Here is a 26,231-nt window from a genome sequence, read left to right on the forward strand (position 1 = left end):
GACTTTAATCTCGTCCGCTGCACAACATACTAGTAAATTAAAATAAATTAAGTTTGGTACTAAATAGAAACCATCATGGAATGTGTGTAATAACTTCCGATTGTAATCTAAAGTGGATTTTGATTGAATAATGGGCATACGTGCATTATTTGTAGTGTTTAATAATAAACTGAACGCTACACCTGCTTAGCATTTTTCATTATTTTTATAAAAATACCCCACTTTTTCAATGGTTTGACTCGAGGCTATAGCGCTATTGTGAGAGAGCTATCATCTGCTCATGTGATAGCAGTGGCCATGCTGAGGAGAGATCAAACATAGGCTGCTCAAAAACGGTGTCAATGAGAGCTACGGATGAAGCACAATCCAGTGAAAGGTGGTAAAGAGTGCAGCACGTATCTGTGAGGGAGAGCTGTGAGGGTGTGAACAACACCACACAACGTCTCCATAAATATGTGCATGTAATAATTTAAGGCTTACATATTTTAAAGCATTGTGAATCGCTATCGAAACAAGATTTTTTTAAATTCTTAGCATTTAAAATCGAATCGAGTGAATCGTTACACACTGAAAAATTTACAATTTTCTGCACTGCAACATTGCAGCAAGAAATCTAAAACACTTCAAATTGTTTGGAAAAATCTAACTCATACCTTTTGGACAAGATAAACACTCGTGGCTCTTTGGCCAGCGATTTGATCCAAGGCATTTCCTTCCTCCACAAAGTAACTCACATCAGCTATATGAACACCAATTTCAAAATTGCCTACATGAGGAGAGAAAAGAAAACCATGTTTTTAAATCATAAATAAAAAATAAATAAAAAATTGTATAAGTGTAATGAACTTTATAAAAGAGCTTTAATATCAAAGGCAGCACACATACCATCTGAGAGTTGTTTGCAGGACAGTGCATCATCCAGATCTCTGGCTGTAGCTGGGTCGATGGTAAATATGCATTCGTTTCTTAAAAATAAATTAAAATCCGAAAATCAGAACCAAATAATCAACATTTTAATTAAAATTACATTTCAAATGGACTTTACATACAAATAATGGATGATACGTGAAAAATGTATAGATCAGGGACAGGGTAGAAGGTTACCTGAGATCTCTTCTTTTAGAGAGCACATGATCAGGGATGCTCCAGGGCAGATTTTGGGGAAGACAATTCAAGACCTCCTTGGAAAACTCTGAGAAGTCCACATCATATTCAGTCAGGATGCCTTCTGTTTCCGGCTCAATTTCACCTGCTTGCCCTAAAGTTTTTGCAAGCCGCCTTAAAACAGAAAAACAACATTGAGAAAAGCCGTTATTAATCACAACTGCCAATGTAAAGCTCATAATTTGGAGGAAATACAGGTTACCCAGATCTCACCCTTCAGCAAAGATGTTGTCTGCTGACCACTGTGTTATTCGGCAGATGAAGAGTGTGTTTTCATAGTCTCCAGGTCTGGAGATAAAGTCTGCAGGGCAATCTGCCAGAGGCACATTAACTCTCGGGACCCGATGGTCCACAGGAGAGAACATAGCAAAATTCTTGTTGGGAAGAAATTTGAGGAAGCCTGATGCTGCTCTTGAGTGCTTCTTCTCAACAATGAATACAACCTAAAATGACAACATTCATGGATAATTATACACAAAAGAATAAAAAAAGGCATGCTAATTTTGGAAGATCTTCAAACTTAGAAGTATTATCGACAACATGATGTACATTTTTTTTCCCATTTCCTTTCTTAAAGGGGTCCTTGATTATGATTTCACTTTTTTAACTTTAGTTAGTGTGTAATGTTGCTATTTGAGCAAAAACAACATCTGCAAAGTTTTGACACTCAATGTTCAATGCAAAGGGAGATATTTTATTTCACAGAAATCACTTTTTAAAGGGGTCATATAATGGTACATGCACTTTTACAAGTTGATTGTACTGAAATGTGTGTTGGCAGTGCCTGTACACAACCATCATAAAATGATAAAAATCCATCCAGTGTTTTTTTTTTTTTAAATCTCCTTATATGTTTGACCCTCTCTGAAATCAAGCCGTTCGATTTTGTGACGTCACAATATCGACGCCCCTCCCATGATGGTTGATTGACAGCAGCGTTTCAAACACAGACCCGCCCTCTCTCATGAGCAGCTGTCTGTCATCATAGTGCATTGATATGCTGGAGAAGAATGGCGTCGTCTTTAAGCGATTGTGGTGTTCTGTTCTTGGCTGTAATAAGGAACACAGCAGTCATTTTGATGTTCCTAAATCCGAACTGCTGAAGACACAGTGGCTGAGTTTTGTTTTGAAGGGAATATACCCAAATTTCCCCACGATCAACGTCCATGCTTTCATGTTTGCGAATCATTTCACACACCAGACTGCTTTACAAATGAGGGTCAGTAAAGCTAGTTTTGCTAAGAAGCTGCTCCTGAAAAAATAAATCGGTACCAACGTGTTCCTGCTGAACCTCCAGAAGAAGTAAGTGTAACGTTTTATTAACCTTTATTAATATATTAATCTTTGCAAATCGCTTGCACGCTTCAAGATGAATGCATCTAAGGTTTACACTCAGGGTACATTACGGCATGTTTTCTATGTACTACGTTCTCAATATAATTCATAATCCCACGTTTATGATGAACAACGCGTTATGGTTATTGTGTTACAAACGGTGTATGCACAGAGCAGAGGGGCGGGGTGAGCAAAGCTCATTATCATTTAAAGACACATGCACTGAAACGGCGTGCTGAAAACGGAGCTGTTTTTGACCAGGTTAAATTAGTGTTTTCTTACAATACTAATGAGAATTTTTAATTAAAGTATATTACAAACTTTTAATTTAGACCCTAAATAATCATATTAGCTTGTACAAAAATGGCATTATATGACCCCTTTAATGGTGCGTTCACACCGGACGCGAATAGCGCGTCAGGCGCGAGTGATTTCAATGTTAAGTCAATGCAAAGACACTCGATTTCAATATATGAGAGATACTCATTTTGTATTGAATGCTATTTATTCCATATCTATTCTAGATTATATGAAACATTATTATTCTAATGTAAAGACAACAAACACAATTTAGTGTATAAAAACAAAAATCACAGGACAGGTTTCACTTTTGGAGGCTGGCTCCATTTATTATCAAAACAAAAATAAATGACAGATTAGGTGGGTGCGGGCGAGGGTGAACCTCGCGCCGGGCTGTAGAGCGCGGGCTCGTCAGGCAGCGACCACTCGAGGCCGAGGCCTTACGGCCTACGCTGTCCTCGTCAGCGTCCTCACCGTTAGGTCCACCAAACCTAGCTCCTGGAGCAAATTGTGAAACTCCTGAAACCCTCTGGAGGGTCTGGTGGACCCGAGTACAGCGACGATGTCCCCTACGCAGCTGTTTCTGCTCTCCAGAGCATATACGAGCGGTGACTCTCTCGATTAATGCTAATGCTAATGCTCGATAAACATCTAAAAAAGATGGCCGCCAACGGGTTTCGAAACTTTCGCCTCTGACGCGCGTAAATTTTGCTTCAAACTTTTGTTTTTTCGCGTCAATTTCGCTCTTGACACGCGAATTAACACAAAGTGGTCAAGCGTCAAACTAGACGCGGCAGGCGCGAATTTGACGCGCTATTCGCGTCCGGTGTGAACGCAACATAAGGACTACAACAAACCTCTGGTATGGACTACAACGAGCTTCTTCCAGAGTTGGTGACATCACAATCCCTAAAATGTACATAAACCCAGCACGCAATAAAGCGGGTGAGGCCATGTTGGGCTGCTTTAGAGAAGAGGAAGAGTTGTTGTCGCAGTTTGTCATAAGGCTGACGAATTTAGAGAGGTTAAAATTTATTTTTAACACTGTTCCTGAATATTGTAACCTCAAAGTTTGTCTGTGCGCTGCACATTTTATAGAGAACAGCTTCCAGAAGTGAGTACAATGCAGGCTATACGCAAAAAAGCTTCTCCTGAAAGTCGTAGCCATTCCCATTTTGTCGGGACAATCTGTTGTTTATGGATCACAACTTGTAAGTATGTCTTATTATTTGTAGTTGTGTTTTCTATTAACAGTTAGAGGACTACATAATTAGCATAATCACTAACTAACATTACAATATTGATGTAGTGTTTACTTTAGCTTTTGTAAGCTCTTGCTTTTGTAAGACTGTTCAATGCCCCTTAGGAAAATTATTTTGTGATCAATTACTGTTTGTATTACCATAGTTTTCTGACAAAAAATTATTAAATGGTGGATAACATCGTATCTAAAAAAACAAAAAAACAACAACACTTTCTTCACTCTGAAATGTCCAGGGAAATTCGTGTTTGCAAAGTCCGTGCTTGATATCGTTCAGCACAATACCTTGTTCGTTAACATTTTCAGGGTCTGAATTGGGGTCGTATTGGTTTGAAATTGACGCCATTGTTAATATTTACATCTGAGTAAAGCTCACGGTTACGAATGGGCGTGACATTTCCCGAACACACACTAAGCGCTGCCAATCACAACACACCGGGCCAGCTAACCAATCACAGCACAAACGACACGTTCAACCAGACTGGTGAGAGAGGAGCTGTAATAATGTAAAATATATGAAAAATAATGCGCTTTCAAGCATGAAAACATCATGTTTTTATAGTACACCATAAAAACAAAATCAAGACTTTGTAACAGGGGATAATAGGACCCCATTAATAAATGTTCCTGATGTTTTTGTGCATGATTCATCAGTGATGCACATTATTCCAAAAAGGAAACAAATACAGAGTGCAACATTGTTTTAATCTATTTCAAAAGCCAACTTTTTAAATGAAAATACTTGTCATCTTAGAAAATTGTCTGAATTTCTAAATCTTGTCTAAATGCATTTTATTTATAACTGTCATGAATAATAATTATTTAAGTCAAATGCATATCCTTTCAAACAAATGGCTTACCTTTCCAGTCCTTTGCATAGCTCTCTCTGAACTTGATCCAGAAGTGAAGCATGCATTAGCATGTTTGACAGAATGTGCTGTGATAGGGGCTAAATCAGAAAAAAAGTTATAGCAAGATAAATTTGATTGCAAATTTCTCTTTTATTTTCTGACACTTGTATGTATAATCAATGTAATTTGTTGATTTTTTGTCATCCATCTTCAAAGTAAACAAAGCCAAGCTTATTGTTACCCCAAGCCAGCAAAGCAAATCAACATTTTAGGTGGCTACCAGTGGCTGTATGTATCAGGTTAAAGGAATAATTTGTTTGCACCATTCCTCATGTGCTAAATCAATGAATTTATTTATTACAAATAAAGCCTTGGAATGATAATGCAAAATTTAAAAACTTTGACATCAATTGTAAGCAAAATTCAATTGTTCCACAGCAACACAAGGGTAATTTAAGGACTTAACAATGAGTCATGAAGATCTTGGTTTTTGGAAAGAGGTGAATAGCTCATTCATTCTGCAAACACAATCATGTCTTTCATTGCCCGTTCACCTCAGTCACCACATGCCCTGTATCAAACTTGACACTCTGGAATCTGTTGCCATGTTTTGAGCTACAGATGCTTAATGATTTAATATGTAGACGTCTTGGGGAGGCATGTGCAAACAAAGATATCTGGGCTTGATAAAGATAAAAAAAGATCACAGCTCTTGGCTGTTCAATCATCAATGGGTGACTCAACTTTTTTCTGCACTATAAGAGAAAGCACATGTATCAAGATATATATATATATATATATATATATATATATATATATATATATATATATATATATATATATATATATATATATATATATATATATTAAAGATTCCCTGCATCGGATAATCCTTTACATTTATAAAGAAGCAATTCCTGGGGCAATGTGTGGTGTGAGATGTGGCGTGTGGTGTGAATGTGGTGGTGTGAGATGTATCTAAAAGCATGAGATGCAACTAAAAGAAAATTGGCACAGGACTGACCAAACCAATTAAATGCTAACAAGGTAAATTTTTATTATCTAGTTACAAATTTGTGAAAAATGTCCATTACAAAATGTAACATAATATTTTTTTTCAAATAAATAATAATTTATTAATTTAAACTTAAATTATGGTGAAGACTTAAGCTTATTGTAAATAGCTTGGAGTAAAAATAATAAATACAACTAAATTAGTGCTTATCAGCAAAACCTTGAGTAAGAGGCGAACAGAACACTGTGCCTGCAGGAAAAGCTCATTACCTTTATCATGGAGACTGACATTCTTTATTTTACTGATCACCTCATCATCTTCATTGTAATGGGCCTCCACTATGACATCAGGAGCCTTTGGTGCATTCTGACTGGATGGAGTTCTCTCATTTATATCTCCATTGACTGCCTGTGTACAAAATGTGACACATTATGCATTGAAATGCATGATGTTAGACAGTCACTTTTCATTTTGATTATACACAATTACATACTATACAAAACTACAAGTAATACATTCAACATGCATTCATTTCATATACATCTATTTTAATACAAAAAGTTTTACACTACTTGTATTTGAAAGTAATGAAGTACTGTATGTCTTAATAGTATGAAAACATGACTGATCGATAGGCTCGATTGTGCACTCTTTTCCACATTTTGTAGTACTAATTGTGGGGGGAAATTCGTGTAATTTTGCTTCTTGGACTTAAAGATGCAAAAAAATGTGAAATGGAGATGAGAATACTAAACTACTGGAAGCAGAAAACATTGGTTCATTTACTAAAAATAATTAAACACAAAAAGGGCAGGGGATCTACGGAATTGAATTACTCTGCGGAAATCTGTGGAGGATTTCTGCAAGTTCAGATTTCTTGCATGTATGATTGCCAACTTCAGAAAAAGAAAATGAGGGACATTCTAGCAGAGATCTTCAATCTTGCTCCTGGGAACCCACTGTCCTGCAAATTTTATTTCCAACCTGCTTCAGCAAACCTGCATGTCATTTCAAGCCATCCCGAAGAGCTTGATTAGCTGGTTCAGATGTGTGTTCAATTAAGGTTGGAGATAAATTCTGTAGGACAGTGGGTCCCCAAGAGCAGGGTTTGAGACCTCTGCTGTAGACGAAAGTAAAGGGCATTATAAGAGATATGTGGACTTTTTTTGCCCCACATAATATGTCAGTGTTTATGTACGATATAGATATGTACCTCATGTTTAAAAAAAAAAAAAAAAAAAAAAAAAACTCTTGGTTTTGATCCCTTCTCTTATTTGGATTTCAGATGATAGTGATAACCTTACATGACTGCAAATCTAAGAAGAAATATGTGCCTTTAGGGTGTAATAGCTACATTTTCTCATGTTTAATTGCTTTCCTATGCTGCTGATTATTTACAAAGCTGATTATTTTCATCTTGACAAAAATTGCCTAGCAGCAGTTTAGATTTCCTGACACACAACTGCCCACACATGCACACATCTACCATCATTAAAGCTTTAGCTTTGTTGCCAATTCTTATATACAGAATGTTTATATAGCTAAAGAATTCAAAAACCTAAAATCTATTTGCTCTGCTGTACTAAAAACAAGTCATAGAGCATAGACATATAAATAACAAGCATACAGAAGTTGCCATGCAGCATGACATGCATTATGCCACCTAATACCTTTTTAAAAATTCTTTGCTACATCTTTTATATTTATCATGCATGCAGCTTATTGAACCTCACATTAACTGAGATATTTGTAATATTCTAGAACGTAATATGTCCTCTAAAACTTTAAGCATACTGTTCTGACCCTGAACTAATGCTTAGTTGAAGAACCCTTTGATTTTATTGCAGCACTATCAGCTTGACACATCTTGACCTAGGAGTATTTTCCCACTCTTCTTGGCAAAAATGTTCCAGATCTGGTGTGTTGTTTTTGCGCCAAATATATTGTTTTTGCGCCTTGATAATTTCACTGTTGTGCCATACTTTCTATTCTCTTGTTGATGACTGTCTTCACTGCGTCCCATAGTATATCTAATGCCTTGGAAATTTTCTATAGCCCTCACAATAGCTTATCAACAATGAGCAATACTGTAGCTATCAACGATGAGATCTTATTGATGCTCCGCAAGCTATTTTTGACCCATGGCTCATGTAGTAGAATGCAACCATGAAGATGTCAGAATTTTTTTTCAAGAACAGCTCAGATTTATTTGGAATTTATCAGAGTCACTTCAGGTGAAAACAGGTGTGTACTATTTCAAGAGCTTGATGATTTGTTAATTCTGAACACATCCACATCCTATTATAAAAGGGTGTGCAGTGCACACTCATGCAGTAAGGTTATTTTAAGTTTTTATTTTTCTCTTTTTTTCTGAAATATGTCACTTTGGTTTTCTGTGGCATTGCATGGGTTATAATTTTTAGATTAAAAGTTTTAAAAAAATTTAATTTACCTTTATTTTTTACATCACAAAAACAGCTGTTTTAACAGGGGTGTGAAGACTTTTATATCCACTGTATACACACATACTGTGTGTGTGTGTGTGTGTGTATGTGTGTGTGTTACAGCTAACATAATTTCACTAATCATATCATCAGCACATGGGTAAGTGTAAACAAGTCCTAGGTGAAATCACTCTATCATTCCGATTAGGCCGCTGTCGGTAGCCTAAAAGAGGCCTAGAAATAGGGTTTCGTTCCGACAAACGGGGCACTAATTTTTCTTTTGCTCAATATGTTCAACGTTAATAAAAGGTATCCAAGCAAAAAGTTCTCCACACACAACCTTGCAGTTTTTGATAAAAATTATGCTAAAGGTGCCCATTTAAAAAAAAAGGGAAAACATAGGGAATTTTGCACTTTCAAACCTGTTTATCATATAAACCCAAAAATGCCGAATTACCACTTGAAGTACAAAATAAACCAGTTTGAAATGTGTGATACCTGAATTTGCTATCTAGGGACAGTAAACATGATAAGATTATCAAGAAAACTTCTACTGTAGCATTAACATCCCAATTACTTCTCATGTTCCAATTCAAAGGTAATATTTGAGGTAAAATCTGAATAACAAATAGAACTAGAATGTACATTTCCTGAAGAAAATGTGAAGTGGTGCTTGCAGTGGCAAAATTCGCCACTGGGCAGATGCTAACACAATTAACATGTTGTGATACCATGATATACCACGTTTTAGCATCATTTACCACGATTTACCATGTTTCTAAGATGATTTATACGATTTACCACATTCCAGCCTGATTTACTATGATTAACATGTTGTTAGAATGATGTTACCATGATTAGCATGTTTCTAACATGCTTTTAACAAAATGCTAGCATGATTAGCATTTTGCTAGCATGTTTTTAGCTAGATGCTAACATGATTAGCATGTTGCTAGCATTATGTTAGCTTGATTAGCATGTTGTTAGCATGATGCTAGCATGATTAACATTTTGCTAGCATGATGCTAGCTTAATTAGCATATTGGTAGCATGATGCTAGCATGATTAACATGTTGCTAGCATGATGCTAGCTTGATTAGCATGATGTTAGCATGATGCTAGCTTGATTAGCATGTTGGTAGCTTGATGCTAGCATGATTAGCATGTTACTAGCATGTTTTTAACTAGATGTTAACATGATTAGCATGTTGTTATCATTATGGTAGCTTGATTAGCATGTTGCTAGCATGATGTTAGCTTGATTAGCATGTTGCTAGCATTATGCTAGCTTGATTAGTATGTTGCTAGCATTATGCTAGCTTGATTAGCATAATGCTAGCATTATTAGCATTATGCTAGCTTGATTAGCATGTTGTTAGCATGATGCTAGCCTGATTAGCATGATGCTAGCATGATGTTTTTATCAAGATGCTGTTGCCAGGTGGTTGCTAGGCGGTTGCTAAGGTATTATTGGTGGTTGCTAGGGCTTTGCTAGGTGGTTGCTAGGGTGTTCTGGGTGGTTGCTATGGTGTTGCTAGGCAGTTGCTAGGGTGTTCTGGGTGGTTGCTAGGCCTTTTTATAGAGTTCTTAAAATCTTTAATAACGGGGCCGTATAGACACAAGCATGGAGCAATATCGCAAGGCTACGAGTGTGATATTGCTTTAAAAATAAAAACAATAAAAATAAATGTTTTTTATTGGTTTAGGATGGTTGCTAGGGAGCTCTTAGTGGTTGCTAGGGTGCTGTAACTGGTTGCTAGGGTGTGGCTATGAAGATTTTAGGCCATTTCTTATTGGTTGCTAGATAATATAAATCCTCTGAGGGAGAGAGAGAGGGAGAGACGCAGGGGTGTCAGGCCCTTTTGGAGTCTGTGTGTGTGAAAACGTCGGTTTGGATTTGAATATTTTTAGAATGCCCAATGTTAAGTCAATGGGACTTTTTTGGCCGCTTTTTCGTCTGCTGTGCGAACATCGTACACCCGATCGCTTAGAAAAGTCATAGCACACCTCTCCTCAATGAGCCGGTCGATTTGACACCTCACTCAGGGGTCTGTGACAAACGGTGCGGGGCAAGTTACGCACCAAACTAGTGGCGGAATAAAAAGAATAATAAGTATGAGCGACAATCACAATAGTGTTGCTTTGAAAAGCACCACTAATTAAGTCAAAATATAATAACAGAGCTGCCAACTCTCACGCATTCACCGTGAGACTCGCGCAATTGACACTTTTCACACGCTCTCACGCCACACATCCATTTTCTCACGCACAGAAAAATCGTGAAGCAAAGAGGACACGAGACCGACAGACTAGACAGAGCAGGTTAGTTATGATATGAAAAAAATCTCAGCTCTCAGATTCTGTCAATTTTATTACGAAATTCAAACAATAAATACCGTTTTGGTGTTTGTAATTGATCCCTAGCGGCACGTGACCTGATCATCTCTACTAGCTAATAGTAAATAAACACGAATGAACAATGTTGAAAGAAACAGTACAGCTTACCGAAATGTATATTCTTCATACCAGTGGTGTAGTGGTAAAAAAAGAGGTGGGTAAACTATAAATTCTGGTGGACCACGACGTGGTCACCCGGTAAGGTGGGCCACTGCCTACCGGTATATGTGTATCCTGATGACATCGCTATAGGCTATCATTTGATGGTACTACCAAGGTGTTGTAGTATAACCACCAGGACGTCGGTGATGTGTAAACTGAATTTGGCAACAATACAGTGAATTACAGTGCAGTTATTTCATATTTAAAAAAATTTTTTTTATACATTTACAATTGTATATACAATGTAAAATATTTTTTTCCCAAAATAAGTGTTGTAGTATAACTATCAGGGCATCAGTGATGTGTAAACTGAATTTGGCAACAATACAGTGAATTTCAGTGAAGTTATTGAATATTTTTCATAATAAAAATCATCAACATGATACATTTACAATTGTATATAAAATTAAAAATATATTTTTTTCCAAAATAAGTGTTGTAGTATAACCATCAGGACAGCAGTGATGTGCGAACTGAATTTGGCAACAATACAGTGAATTACAGTGCAGTTATTAAATATTTTTCATAAATAATAATCATAAAAATTATGCAAAAAGATATTTATACAAAATAAGTGTTGTAGTATAACCATCAGGACAGCAGTGATGTGTGAACTTATTTTGATGACACTATAGTGTGTGACAGTGAAGTTATTGACTGTTTTCGGGTTTTGCACTTTGCAGACGGTCCCTTCGGATCTGCCGCCTGCGCATAGAGATCAATGTATTTTGTCCACTGTGAGGGAAAGCTCGTTTTGAGAAAAAAATAGGTTGTAGCTGCTTGTCTACATTACTACGATTAAAAAGAGGTGTTATTTGTGTAGTAACAACATTTAGCTCACGAGTTATTGACTCGGGAAGTTCGAATCTGTGAATGTATTGCCAACTTTACTCAACTCGGCGCGCTGCGCTCTCTGCTCCGTGTTTGCGCACTGCGCGTTCTGCTCTGTAGTTAACGGCCCAAATGCTCAAATCATGTGCCGCTCTGCGATCACGCACTGGAAAAGCAAAGTCCGCTCAAATAACGTGAAATTTAGAGGTGGATAAACGCACTTTGGAGGTGGGCAAACGCTATTTCCAAATTTTGGGAGGTGCGTAAACGGCGTTTACGTGCGTTTAGCCTCCACTACATCCCTGCTTCATACATAATATCGATCAATCAATCAAACAAAGGGATCAATAAAACAGCTGGAGAACAATTATGTCACATAACATTTACCTCAGGAAAGCCATTTAATGACCATAATATAGGCACGTTAGTTGGCTAGAAAAAGTATTTTGCTAAATATGTGTACTATATTACATATTTATTATATTTGTACTTATATCATTAAATAAAGTTGTTATTATAATAAAAAATGCATTATATTTAATCTGAGTTATTTTTTACCTTAAATAATACTACCAGCTGATAGGGCTCTCTGTATGTAGCCTATGTATTTTTTTTTTTTTCTTGATAAAAATGAACGCCTATCTTGTGTACCTAATATTTATTCAAATGAGTCAATATTAAATCAAATCACAAGAATTGAATTCGTGAAATTTGTTTCAAGAAATTTGTAATAAAAAACCCCCCAAAAAAACCTAGCTTACCAGAAATTGTACCATATAAACATTGTAACATGTTGTCACTAAACCTAATACAATTCAGTTTAGTTACTAAAATGTTTTGACAATCACAATACACTTATTGTGATGCAAGTTTTTTTTGCATTTGCATTTCCATTCCTATGCTTGATTTTTTCCCATCGGACTTCAGTAAAGGGCTGCGGACCTTTCCCACCATCTTTTCCGACATGAAGAAGACACTTTACGGGTGTTAATCGAGCCTGATCGCCGCTATCAGATGAAGATGCGCTGCTTACGTCCTCCTCCATGTTTACATGTGCGTAGTGATATTGGCTTGATTCCGGCTGTGACCTACTTACATTTTCGATGCTGATTGGTTGAAAATCTAGCTCAACAGTTTTACATGTCTCAATACGCAGTCAATATAGTGCGCCAATAAATTACAATTTCTCATTAACTGCAGGATAATGCGTGGAGAACTTTTTGCTTGGATACCTTTTATTAACGTTGAACATATTGAGCAAAAGAAAAATTAGTGCCCCGTTTGTCGGAACGAAACTGAACGATACAGCTCACGTACAGCGGCCTAGATTGGATTATAAGAGAAAAAGGATTGCTATAAAAAGAAGGGAAGAGGTGCTTCCAATCATTGTGTTCAAGTGGAAAGACATTTACAGGATCATCAATAACTTCAATGACAGAGGTTCAACAACTGCAGTGAAGAAGGCTTCAGGACACCCCAGAGTGTCCAGCAAGAAGCCACATCTCTCCAAGAAAAAGATCAAGAACAGACTGAAATTCTGTAGGAAGTACAAGGATTGGATAGCAGAAGACTGGTGCAAAGTTATTTTCTCTGATGAAGCACCCTTCTGACTGTTTGGGACATATGGAAAATCGATTGTCTGGAGAAGAAAAGGTGAACGCTACCATGAGTCTTGTGTCGTGCCAACAGCGAATCATCATGAGACCATCCATGTGTGGGGTTGCTTTTCATCCAAGGGAGTGGGCTCTCTCTCAATTCTGCCCCAAAACACTAACATGAATAAAGAATGGTATCAAAACTTCCTACAAGAGCAACTTGTCCCAGCGATCCAGGAGCAATCCTGGTGATGATCTGTGCATTTTCAGCATGATGGAGCACCATGTCACAAGGCAAAAGTGATAATGAAGTGGCTCGGAGAATGTACTCGGTTACTAACGTAACCTCGGTTCTCTCTAGAGAGGGAACGAGTACTTGCGTAATATCTTACGCTAGGGGAAAACCTCTTTTCCTCGAGATATTGAAGCCAAAAATTATCCTTAATTTTGCAATAATGTAAAACGCATTGCAGCAGCATGCAGACATGGGCGAGACAGCTTGCGCGCCCATTGGCTGCTCTGCGGCAACTGCACCAGCCTATCGATAGAGGCCCCTCATGACATCAGAACCAATGACGTCACTACGTCATGTCCCGCCGAAAGCGGGTGGGGCTGGGGCTATAAATACGGCCCCGAGAGGCTGGTTTGGTCAGTTTTTTCATCGCTGAAGCGAATCAGAACATGACGTATGCACGGCAAGATACCCAAGTACTCGTTCCCTCTCTAGAGAGAACCGAGGTTACGTTAGTAACCGAGTACGTTCTCTTACGAGAGGTTCTCTCGTACTTGCGTAATATCTTACGCTAGGGGAACACAGTGTAAAACGCTGTGCGTGCCTGAGATATAACACTAAAGTCCCAAGGGCAGGTGCCCGGGGCTCATACAGTGCCTAATCACAAGGGACTCGCAGAGAATCCGGGAAGAGGGGCTAGAATAGCATCATTCCTGTAATATAGAGCTCTAATAAGAGCAGATTATATCAAGTGTTCCACACAGCCAGGGCGAACTCGGCCTGGACTGATAAATATGGGGGACTTACGCACTGCCCACAGAAGTATACAGACGATCAGTGATCGACGCTCTAGCAGTTTCAGCATCCTGAGCCGATAGCATCGGGCAGGCAATACTGAAAAATGAGACTGAGAGCAACTTAGCTTGTAAAGCGGGAAACTCGAGGTTATAAAACCTTATAAATGTAAACGGGGAGGCCCAGCCCGCCACCATACAGATATCTTGCAAGGCAATCCCACTAGACCAAGCCCACGACGAGGCCATGCCTCTCGTTGAGTGCGCTTTGACACCTAACGGGCATTGCAGGCCCTTGGATGTGTAAGCTAGCGCTATAGCATCAACTATCCGTCTGGATAAACTCTGTTTTGACGCAGCTAGTCCCTTAGAACGTCCGCTGAACAAAACAAAGAGCTGCTCTGTCTGTCTGAAAACAGATGAGCGAGACACATAAGCTCTTAACGCCCTTACCGGGCAAAGGAAGCCTGCGTCTCCTTCCTCTTCAGATACCGGCAGGGCCGACAGGGAGATCACCTGTGCCCTAAACGGTGTATTGAGGGATTTAGGAACATATCCGTGCTTTGGTTTGAGTATGACTCTCAGGTCATGAGGCCCAAACTCCATACACGTCGCGCTCACTGAGAGCGCTTGCAAGTCCCCTATGCGCTTCACTGAAGCGAGAGCCAGAAGAAACACTGTTTTGAGAGACAAGAGTTTCAGGTCTATTGACTGTATTGGCTCGAATGGGGCACCTTTCATGGCTTCCAGAACCTTGGAAAGGTCCCAAACGGGAACCGAGGGAGGTCTGGGAGGATTCAGCCTCTTAGCTCCTCTAAGGAAGCGAATGACCAGATTGTTCCTTCCTAATGACTGGCCAAGCGGTGGTTCAGCGAACGCTGCTATGGCCGCCACATAAACTTTGAGCGTGGATGGGGCTCTGCCCTTATCCAGAAGCTCTTGTAAAAAGGAAAGAACCTCCGGCACCCCACAGTGTGAGGGTGAAGTGCCACGCGCTGTACACCAGCTAGTGAACACAGACAATTTTGAGGAATAGAGCCACCTCGTAGATGGAGCTCTAGCCTGCGTGATTGTGTTTAACACTCCCGCTGGGAGGTTAACGGGTACCCGTTGATGGCCCACACATGTAGGGACCAAAGCTCCGGGCAAGGATGCCAGATCGAGCCGTTTCCCTTCGAGAGGAGATCCCTCCTCACCGGTATCGGCCACGGGGCGGTACTCGTCAGCTGCATAAGGACTGGAAACCAGGCTTGGTTCGTCCATAATGGGGCGACGAGTAGCACTGGGCATCCGTTTTTCCTGATTTGCTCTAACACCTGGGGTAGGAGCATGACAGGGGGAAACGCATAGAGCGGGCAGCGGGGCCAGACGTGGGCCAGCGCATCCCTGCTCTTGGGGAAAAATTCCCGACAGTGAGCGTTCTCTTGAGACGCAAATACCGGTAGGTCTATTTCACTCTGCCAAATGTCCTCCATAGCAGTTTGACTGTCTGTGGGTGTAAAGACCATTCTCCTACCGGAAGATTGTTTCTGGACAGTCTGTCTGGTCCCACATTCAGGTGGCCGGGCACATGCGCTGCTCCGAGCGAGCGTAGATTGTGCTGAGCCCAGACCAGGAGGCGTTCCGTCAGCCTGTGAAGGGTTCTGGATCTGATACCTCCTTGGTGATTTATATAAGCCACCACTGACATGTTGTCCGAACGGACCAGGACGTGGTGTCCTCTTATTTGGGGACAAAAACGCGTCAGCGCGTTATCTACTGCCAACATTTCGAGGCAGTTTATGTGCAGAAGCTTCTCCCGTTCTGACCATTGGCCGAAGAACGGTCTGCCCTCGGAGCAGCGCTCCCCATCCCGAGGTGGATGCGTCTGTAGACACCACCCTCACACTCGGGGAAGTCCCCAGGCTTACACCTGATCGGTACCAGTCGTTTGCTTTCCAAGGTTTCAGAGCTACGATGCATTTCTGATTGACCTTGAGACGAAGCAGACCGGAAGCCCAAGCTCGGCGCGGCACTCGCGCTTTCAGCCAGAACTGTAGCGGGCGCATGCGAAGCAAGCCCAGCTGAAGTACTGATGATGCTGAGGCCATGAGACCTAGCATCCTCTGAAATTTCTTGAGCGGGACAGATGCGCCGCAGCGGAAAGAGCTCGCTGCGCGCTGAACGTCTAGTACGCGCTGTGGTGACAGTCGCGCTATCATAGACAGCGAGTCCAGTTCTGTGCCCAGAAAAGATATTATCTGCCTGGGGGACAGAGAACTCTTCACCCAATTGACTCTGAGACCCAGATTCTCGAGGTGATCAAGTAAAATGGTCCTATGCTCTATGAGCACCGAGTGAGATTGAGCTAGAATCAGCCGATCGTCCAAGTAGTTCAATACTCGCATGCCCTGTAGTCTGAGGGGTGCGAGCGCTGCGTCCATGCACATCGTAAATGTACGGGGTGCTAGGGACAAGCCAAACGGTAGGACTGTGTACTGATATGCCTGGCCCTCGAAGGCGAATCTCAAATATCGCCTGTGACGTGACGCTATTTGTATTTGAAAATATGCGTCTTTCAGATCTATTGACACAAACCAATCTCCTCGGCGAATCGGCGCGAGGATTTTTCTGGTCGTGAGCATTCTGAACTGTCGCTTCGCAAGCACTCTGTTCAGTTGCCTTAGATCTAGTATGGGTCTGAGACCCCCGTCTTTTTTCGGTACCAGGGAGTATCTGCTGTATAGCCCTCCTTCGCTCTGAGCTTGAGATAAGGGCTCTATGGCCCCTTTGCTCAACAGTTTCAAAATTTCGGCTTGAAGTAGGTGTGCTACTTCTGTTTTTACCGTGGTTTTGACGCGCGTCGCATAGCGACGAGGGCGTCGGCGAAAACTGTAGCGAATAGCCTCTTTCTATAATGTCTAGCACCCACTTCGAAACCCCGGGTAGCCTTGCCCATGCGTTTGCACGAATGGCTAGGGGTTGAATGCGAAGCACGCTCTGGTCGCTCAGCGACAGAGGGGCTTCAGTGTGCTGCAACATAAGCGTCGCGCATATGACATTTGAGGCAGGGGGCGCGCTGATAAAAGCGGGCAGATTGCCCGCGCTCGACTCCTCTGCAGTGGTCAACCGAGAGGGGGAGGGCTGGGCGAGTCCCGTAAGACCTGTCATGTCTATGTGTGAATGTGGGCGCGGGATAGCGGGCACATTTACAACACTGAGAGCATTGTCCGCCTGAGCAGAGCGAATGCATGTTGGTTTCGTTTTACGGAAACCTTGAGACATGCAGAACGTAGTGTTTGTGGGCACTGGGCACATTTACCACATTTAGTGCGCAATCGATCTGGGTCGATTTCATGTGCGCGAGCCCTGTGCGACGGGCTGTGTTTCTGTGTAGGAATGAGCACTGGGCGGTGGGCATTTTGTCTACACTCATAACACCATCGCCCGTGGCCAGAACACCAGAAAATACACTCTTATGGGATTTATCTGGGTAGCTGTAAAAGCGGCGTTTGTGTGCAGGCAAGCGGGCTGTGTCGCCGACTTGTTTACTGCAGAATACACTGGAACAGTCGCATTTACTGGAACTGAAGTTGAGAAGAGCGAGAAGTTGCCATAGAAACAGAGCGTCAACATGCTGGCGTTTGTTTGTAGGCGCGCGTGTATTACAACAGGCTCGTCCACTGCAATATTGACATTTCCAGAGAAATGTGTGAGAATGGAGGTCGGTCTAGCCGCAGCTGGACTAGGAACACTCTCTTTTCTCCTTTCGCCAGTGACGCACGGAAACCATAGAAACGGTGCTTGGGTGCAGGCAAGCGGGTTGTACAACGCGCTCGTTGGCTGCAAAATACACATCTGCAGTCGCCTTTTCAGGGAACTGACAGAGCGAGCATTGACGGCATAATTTTATCTGCCGGTAGACCCGGGATCGAACACGGGTCTCTCGCGCAAAAGCCTGAGAATCTGCCACTGGGCCACAGGGGAAGACACAAAGGCATTTAGTTAGCGCGAGTATTATCAGAGAGCGTCAACATGCTGGCGTTTGTTTGCAGGCGTGCGTGCATTACAACAGGCTCGCTCACTGCAGTATTGACATTTCCAGTCGCCTGAACTTCAGAGGGGAATGAGAAATGTGTGAGAAATGGAATTCGGCACGGCCGCAGCGGGACATAAACACTCTTTTCTCCTTTCGCCAGTGACGCACGGGAACCATAGAAACGGTGTTTGGGTGCAGGCGAGCGGGTTGTACAACGCGCTTGTTGGCTGCAAAATGCACATCTGCAGTCGCCTTTCAGGGAACTGACAGAGCGAAGCATTGGAGGCATAATTTATCTGTCGTTAGACCGGGATTCGAACACCGGTCTCTCGTGCGAAAAACCAAAGATTCCGCCACTGAGCCACAGGGGGGGAACACAAAGGGTTCCACAACACGGAGGAGCAGTCTCGGAGAAGGATGCCAGGTGAGTCCGCAGAGTCACCATAGGCAGTAACTAGCTCGCAGTGAGGGCAGTCGCCGTCAGCGAGCGCGAGAGCTGCGTGTCCTCAGGAAAGGACGCCTTTTTTCAAGACGCCCGGCTCTTTTAGTGCAATGAGAGTGTGTGTCGCGGCGGCGAACACACACATACACAAAACACAGTAGCAGAGAAAAGGATATGTACGCCAGAAAGCGTGAGCAGGAACGGCGACTGAAGGCGGCGAGTTGTCGACCAGCAGCTTCAGATGCAGCACTAATCCCGCTGAGTGCTTCTATCAGACGGCGCGGCTTCTTCCTCTCGGGATCCAGCGATGCGTTATCTCTTCGCTGAAGAGATAAAAAACTGACCAAACCAGCCTCTCTGGGCCGTATTTATAACCCCAGCCCCACCCGCTTTCGGCGGGACATGACGTAGTGGGCGCGAAGCACCCTCATTGGTTCTGACGTCATGAGGGGCCTCTATCGATAGGCTGGTGCAGTTGCCGCAGAGCAGCCAATGGGCGCGCGAGCTGTCTCGCCCATGTCTGCATGCTGCTGCAATGCGTTTTACATTATTGCAAAATTAAGGATAATTTTTGGCTTCAATATCTCGAGGAAAAGAGGTTTTCCCCTAGCGTAAGATATTACGCAAGTACGAGAGAACCTCTCGTAAGAGAACATTGCATTGAAATTTTCGATCGGTGGCCAGGCAACTCCCCGGATCTTCAATCCTCAAAATGCGAGAAGGACAAGCAGAAGCCCACAAATTGTGATTAACTCCAAGCACTAATAAGGCAAGAATAGATCGCCATCTGTCAGGATTTGGCCTAGAAGCTGATATCCAGCATGCCATAGTGAATTGCAGAGGTTTTGAAGAAGAAGGGTCAATGCTGTAAATATTGGCTTTGACTCTTTGAATATATTGAATGTTTTTGCCAATAAAAGCCTTTAAAACTTATAAAAATGCTTATTGTTTTCAGTATACCATAGAAACATGTGAAAAAATAATCTACAAATAATGAGGCAGCAAACTTTGCAAAACACAAAATTGATCTCACTACCAATACAGCGCTGTATTTATGATATGTAAATTTTGATAAAGTACCTTCCACTGTTCAGGGGGGAGAACTTTCACCACAACAACATCTCCATTGAGAGCCCTGTTACGAGCTGCAATTCCATCCAGAAATATATCGGCTGACCCGTCCTGCAGAAAAAAATTCAACTTTACAATTGCAACTTACATCACAGAAGAGAGTTACACGTTATCAGAATTAGGACAATGACAAAGCAACAACTACTACTATTCAATAAGATTTGGTCAGTTACTTTTGAATGAGAATCATGTTTATTCCAGCAACCATTCAATAGTATGCTCAACTTCAGGTTATACTGTAAATGTAGTATGTGTAAAGGTGAAAAAAATACTCACAGGAGATGGGACAAAAGCTTCCTTGTACTTCTTAGGGTTTATCCTCAGTGCTCCCTTAAAGAGAATGACATTTAAATATTTTAAATATGATGAATGTTTAAATAGTTTTCCATTTTGAGATTTCACTCTATAAGAATACGTAATAAACCCATGTACAATAAGTCCACTTGTTATTTTAACACTTAATTATTTAAAAGACGTAAAACACGAAAGCTCTCCAAATATTACATTTATTATTTTCCTCTTCCAGACCCCCAGGGCATCAGCTCCCTGCCCAAATGCAGTGAACTGTCTCTCAAAATTATTCAGCCGTGGAAAGCCATCCACGGAGTGTCAAAATGGGTGCTGGACACGGTGACAGGAGATGGCCGTTCAATATGCTAAACTTGAAACAACTCCTATCGCAAATACGCCCAGGGGATTGTTTTTTCTTAGTGGAAAGATACATACTTTCATATCCAAATAGCCCCCCATCACAGACTGTTTTTGAGATTCGCATTTGAAGGGGTGGCCTACCAGTATACAGTCCTACCATCCGTACCGTCTCAGGCACCATGCACTTTTACAACTAGTGCTCAGCCCGGAGCCAAGGCCCTACTTCATGTGAAGTACTGCTGGTTCTTTCCTTTCAACAAGAGCTGCTGCACCCCCTCCACGCTTAAAAACTATGTGGGGGCCATAGCAGCATTCCACGCTCCTGTGGCCAGCCAATCGCTCTCTACTCCGTTCAGAGCACAAGTAATTTCTGCACGAGCAACAACTACACGTGCTCTGCCCTGTACGAGTATATACACAGAGCGCTCCGCCCAGTTTAGGCAGTAGGAGCAGCTCTTCGTATGCTTCGGTGGCCACACCAAAGGGCTCCCGGTCACGAAGCAAAGATTGTCCCGCTGGATAGTGGACGCCATTTCTTTGGCCTACGCTTCAGCGTCAGAGCACACTCCAGATTTGCCAGATTTTACAACTTGGAAGTCCCTGCAATGCAGGCACAAATCCTCTCTGTTTAGTTAGAGTTGACCTCTGAACAAGCTCGACCCACCATTACCTCTCTGGAGGTTCCGACCACAGTCTGAACCCCTTCTCATCGGGCGCAATTCTGCCCTCTCTTAGTCCTACTGCCCTTATCCAAGTGTCCTAGGCTAGGGCCGTAGAACACTGCTAGAACATAGCACGTGTTTTGGACTGGACTGGATTGGACTGGTGCCCCATAGCATCTAGCAACGCAATGCAAGTGAACGTTTTGAAAGGGAACGTCTCGGTTACTAATGTAACCTCGTTTCCCGGAGATAACAGGAACAAGTATTGCGTAGACAGCCGTGCTATGACGCACACGACTTGGCGTTAGTCGCTTCAGTCGAATTAACCTGAAATCCTATGGCAAAATGAGCTGGTTATATAGGCAGATGCGCTCGATTCGGCGGGATGCGCCCTGATTGGCTCGCGCAGATGCGCTGCTTTGCCATAGGTTCGTGCAGTTCCCACTGCTCAGCCAATAAGCACGCGTTCAGATCTCTGCACTGTTATGGCTGTGCAGTAGCACTGCGTTATTGAATAAAAGGCTTTAATAAATCGGAGAAAAAGGAGTTTTCCCCATAACGTCCGGCGATGCAATATTCGTTCCCGTTATCTCAGGGAATCGCGGTTACATTAGTAACAGAGGCGTGTTTTTCCTCTGCACAGAATGATTCCAGTTCACATGCATCCGTGGAAACGACTAAAAACGTTGGCATTATGCATGCCAGACAGGAAATTGGCAATGTCACTTTGTAAAAATAAACTACACGACTGCATGCCATCATCGTTTTCACAGATTCATGTTTTTTAAGTTTACAAGGAGATGATAACGGTATCGCTTTCAGAACCCATTTTCAAAAACTTGCACTTTGAAACCTACTTCAAAGTCTGCGTTCTCAGGCCAACAAAACTCTGTTGTCATGTAAATAAACAGTCAGAACGCATTAAAAGTTTAGTTGAAAACGGTGTTGTGTAAGCAGCCCCTAAGTTAATAACTAATGATTTTTACAACGGAAATGAATCAATTACAAATTTACATAAGGGTCAAACTTCCAATGACTTTCTTCTAGATCTGCTGTACAGCCAAAACACTCTTTGTTGCATTAATTTCCTATTATCACTGTAAAGCTGCTTTGAAACAATCTGTATTGTAAAAAGCAATATATAAATGAAGGTGACTTGACTTGACTATAGGGCCTAAAAATAAAGAAAACCTATTGTAATACTCATTCATTTAAGAAAAATAGCAGGCGTCGGTATACAGTATGTGCATAATGCACAGTATTCAGTAAGTAGTAAAGGTTGGTTGACAAACAATAACTTTTTTGAAGATTTTTTGAAGATTGTAAAAAAGTACAAATATTCCACATATTCCAATTAGGGTTAGTAAGTAATTCAATACAATAAATTATATTATAATATACATTTTCATATTATACAATTTATGTATAAAATAAAAAAGCTTAAAAATATATATATTTTACATTAAGTTAGGCATGTCACACTGCAGGCTGTTGTCACTGCTTGGCTTGAACTACACAGAAGTATAAGTTTGCATGTATTAAATTCACCTGAAGGAGTTCTCCTCTCTTTAGGCCTGCAGACACATCCTCTGTGAACATGTACTCCTCGAACAGTAGCTTCCGGGAGCCTCTACAATCTTTAGTGTTTTTATCTTTGTCCTTTTGATGTAAACTTTCTTTTGGTGCTGTGAAAAGAAAGATGAAATTGTAGCTCACGTGCAAAAAAAAAAAAATGACTATGATGTTTATTTAGATTTGGAATGAAACTAAATCTGGTCATGTAGGTCACATGATGTTTTTTTAAGACGCCATGGATTTTTTTGACTTGTTCCACATCTATTAGATTTGAAGCCATGTGTTCATGTGTAGCTTCAAAAGATGTAATTTTGAAATGCGTATCCTATTTAGTAAACTAATCTGTATAGTAAAATAGATTTTTTTTTTACTTTACAGATATAGGATACACATTTGAAAATGTGTCTCTTTTTTTCTGGGAAAACAGATAAAAAAATACGGCTGAATAACACACAAGAGAAAGCAGAGGAAGAACAGTCTGTTTGTTAAATCTATGTTTTACATTTGTTTAAAGCTACACATGAACGCAAACTTTTTACAACAAATTCAGAAAAGATGAAGGCACCCTCACACACATTGACTGGGTAGAGTTACTCCACGATTTGCAACTCAAATTCAGTCTATTACAAAAGTTTATGATCACATGCGCAGTGATCTTGCATGACAGTGAATCAGAGAGAAATGTCAGACACGGCAGTTTAATTTGACAGATCTTCAACAAAAGAGGGCCACAGCTGGGTATGATAGATCTGACCAAAAAAGTTTTTAGTCAAGTTTTAATGGCGCCTTAAAGCCTTTTGGCCATTAAACCCTTTGGTATGTCGCACCCCAACCACTTATTTCAACATTTACACTAAAGTCAAGTGATTTCAAGTGTCTTTAAAAGCCAAAAATGTCATTTCTGTTATTTACTAATGCTGATGTTGTTCCAAACCTGTATGCATTTCTTTTTTTCAACACAACACAAAAGACGACATTTTGGAAAATGTCGGTTTGGACAATGGTGACCACTGACTTCCATTGTATGGACAAAAAAAAACAAGACATTTCTCAGAATATCTCCTATTATGTTTCATAGAAGGGAAAAAAAGAAGAACAGTTTTGGAACAACATGAAGGTGAGTAAAAACAGAATTATCATTTTTGGATTAACTATCCCTTTAATCCAAATAAAAAAAAAATATTCTTTGATTTTGGACAAACTATAAAGTCAACATGAAACGGCATTGACAGTGGCACACTAAGTCAAATCAATTAAATGCATTTATGGCTTTAAATAAGGCTTGGTTTTGAGAGACTGGCTCTTCACTTCACTAAATACCTTGAGGAGCTTTGACGTTTTTATTTGGTGATTTCCCAGCAACAATGGCATCAACTTCAGGACCACATGATGCCCCCATGTCTTTTTTCTCCAAATTTCTTTTTGATCTCCTCTTCTTTGATTTTTTCTTTGCTTTTTCCTCCCCACATGAACCGCTCAACTGTTGAGCGTCACATTCCTCAGATCCCACTAGACTTGTGCTCCCTTTGATGTCTTTTTCACATCTCTCCAGTTGCTGTTTTGAGGGTACCTTTCTGGGTGCAGCAGCCTTATGTGACTCGGTTGTGGCGTGCTTTTCCAGCATGCCAGGCTTCATGTCCTGGTCATCAGCGCACGCTGCCTGATGGATTTTTTTGTCTGTGTGCAAATAGTTGGAAGTGTCAGCTATCTGTCTACTCTGCTGAGAGGACAAGCTATCACCAGAATAAGATGATTCCGAATTGCCCTTTTTTCTCCTGTTTACATCATTCACAGATCTGCTAACTGGTGTCCTCATGTTCTCCTCCACCTGCTGCTTTGCAAACTCTTGCAAGTAAGAACGAAACTTGCCATTCTGATGCTGATTCAGAAGTCTGGCATACGCATCCTTCTGAGATCTGGGGAGATTTTGTGCACCTCTGGGTTTAGTGGGTCTCTTTACTTTAGGAGAAGACGCCATAATCTCTGCAAAGAATTAACATGTCGGTGGTTACATCAGGTTAACAGAACAGCTTTTGTCTTTACATATCAATAATTACCAAATATAATCAACACTTAACTTACTACGTCTTATATATTAAAAAAATGAATGACCGATGTGATGTTTCAGAAAAAGAAAAAAAACATTTTATATGAATTTCTACAACTATGGGCACTTTTGGCCCTGTGGACTTAATTTGATGCAGTCCCTTAAAACTTTTAATTACTGGAACCAATCAGTTTTTCTTAATGATAACATGCTGTGATGCAAATGACATATAAATTAATTTTAGCAATTTTCCATAGGCAAAAGTGGGTAACACTTTATTTTACAGTGTCCTTGTTACAAATGTATAGTAATAACTATAAATTATGCATTTATAAGTACATGCAACTAATCCTAAGCCAAACCTAAACCTACAGTAAGTACATGTAGTTAATTAATATTACTATGTACTTAAATGGAAAACTACACTGTAATCAGGACACCTTAAAATAAAGTGTAATTGGTCTAAAATGGCGACAAATTGGAATCAAAGTGTTTGATAATGAAGGCCTTGAAGTTGGACAAAACAAATGTTTTTAAAGAACTGTTTATAGTTTGAAACTTAACTGCTGTATAAAATGTATAAGATACATTCTTTTTTTGGGGGAATGAAATGGAACTAACTATAGGAACATTTTGCATTATGTATCCTAAATTCACACAATTATATTATTTTATATTTTAATATTTTCAGAAAATTACAGCTTGAAAATTTGTTTGTGTCTCATATTTTATCTCAATAATGCTCTTTACTGAGACTGTTGTCTACTGAGTAAACAGGTTCAAAACATCCTGAAAAACAAACAATAAAAAAAATAAAAATTAAATAAATTGTACAATGGACATAAATAACATTTAGCTTCCACAATATTCTAATTGTTTTTGTGATTTTCTTTAAATTTGTTATTTCACTATTTGTTTAGATCATCACAGCTTTAAAAACGTAGATTAATAATTACAATTTACGATTTTAACTTTAGGCCTGACTGGCATAATTGTATTCAAATCTGTACATAAAAGATTTGAAAAGCAGATACCGGGCATAAAATGAGTAGTTGAAGAAACCCCCTTACATAGCTCATATTTCTCATGTCTTGACAGAACGTTCTGCGTTGACCATATTTATGATATTATAATTTTAGTAACTTTCACAGGCTGTTTGCACATGCTTATAACGTTAAGCCTGAATCATGCCATTAACTTAATAGTAATGTCATTCACTTAAAAGCTTCCCTTGAAAAAAAAGATCCAGAAAAATGTACTCATAACTTATTGCGTTTTAAATAATAAAATAGTTTAGTTTAAAACGGTTTATTAAAGAAGGGAT

General features: G+C 40.5%; 1 protein-coding gene and 1 long non-coding RNA gene across 3 annotated transcripts in view; one reads left to right on the top strand and one right to left on the bottom strand.

The window, feature by feature from the left end:
- Positions 1-26,231, bottom strand: part of dis3l2 (DIS3 like 3'-5' exoribonuclease 2) — a 57,667-nt gene that overhangs the window by 31,197 nt on the left and 239 nt on the right. The window contains exons 2-11 of one of the 2 annotated variants that reach the window (XM_082173950.1): positions 24,730-24,843; positions 22,834-22,970; positions 20,249-20,302; positions 19,922-20,023; positions 6,196-6,334; positions 4,921-5,009; positions 1,378-1,607; positions 1,105-1,278; positions 886-965; positions 654-766 (exon numbers count right to left, since the gene is read on the bottom strand). In XM_082173950.1, the coding sequence (XP_082030076.1) occupies positions 654-766; positions 886-965; positions 1,105-1,278; positions 1,378-1,607; positions 4,921-5,009; positions 6,196-6,334; positions 19,922-20,023; positions 20,249-20,302; positions 22,834-22,970; positions 24,730-24,838 (1,227 nt within the window). In that variant the 5' untranslated portion in view covers positions 24,839-24,843. Of the gene's footprint in view, positions 1-653; positions 767-885; positions 966-1,104; positions 1,279-1,377; positions 1,608-4,920; positions 5,010-6,195; positions 6,335-19,921; positions 20,024-20,248; positions 20,303-22,833; positions 22,971-24,180; positions 24,844-26,231 lie in introns of both variants that reach the window. The other variant, XM_082173949.1, reaches the window with a different exon arrangement.
- On the top strand, positions 3,640-4,270 carry LOC309501861. The gene is made up of 2 exons (XR_014207006.1): positions 3,640-3,744; positions 3,871-4,270. It is a non-coding gene; the product is annotated as an uncharacterized lncRNA (long non-coding RNA).

Source organism: Leuciscus leuciscus (assembly GCF_965113295.1).
Source record: "Leuciscus leuciscus genome assembly, chromosome: 6".
Taxonomy (NCBI): Eukaryota; Metazoa; Chordata; class Actinopteri; order Cypriniformes; family Leuciscidae; genus Leuciscus; species Leuciscus leuciscus.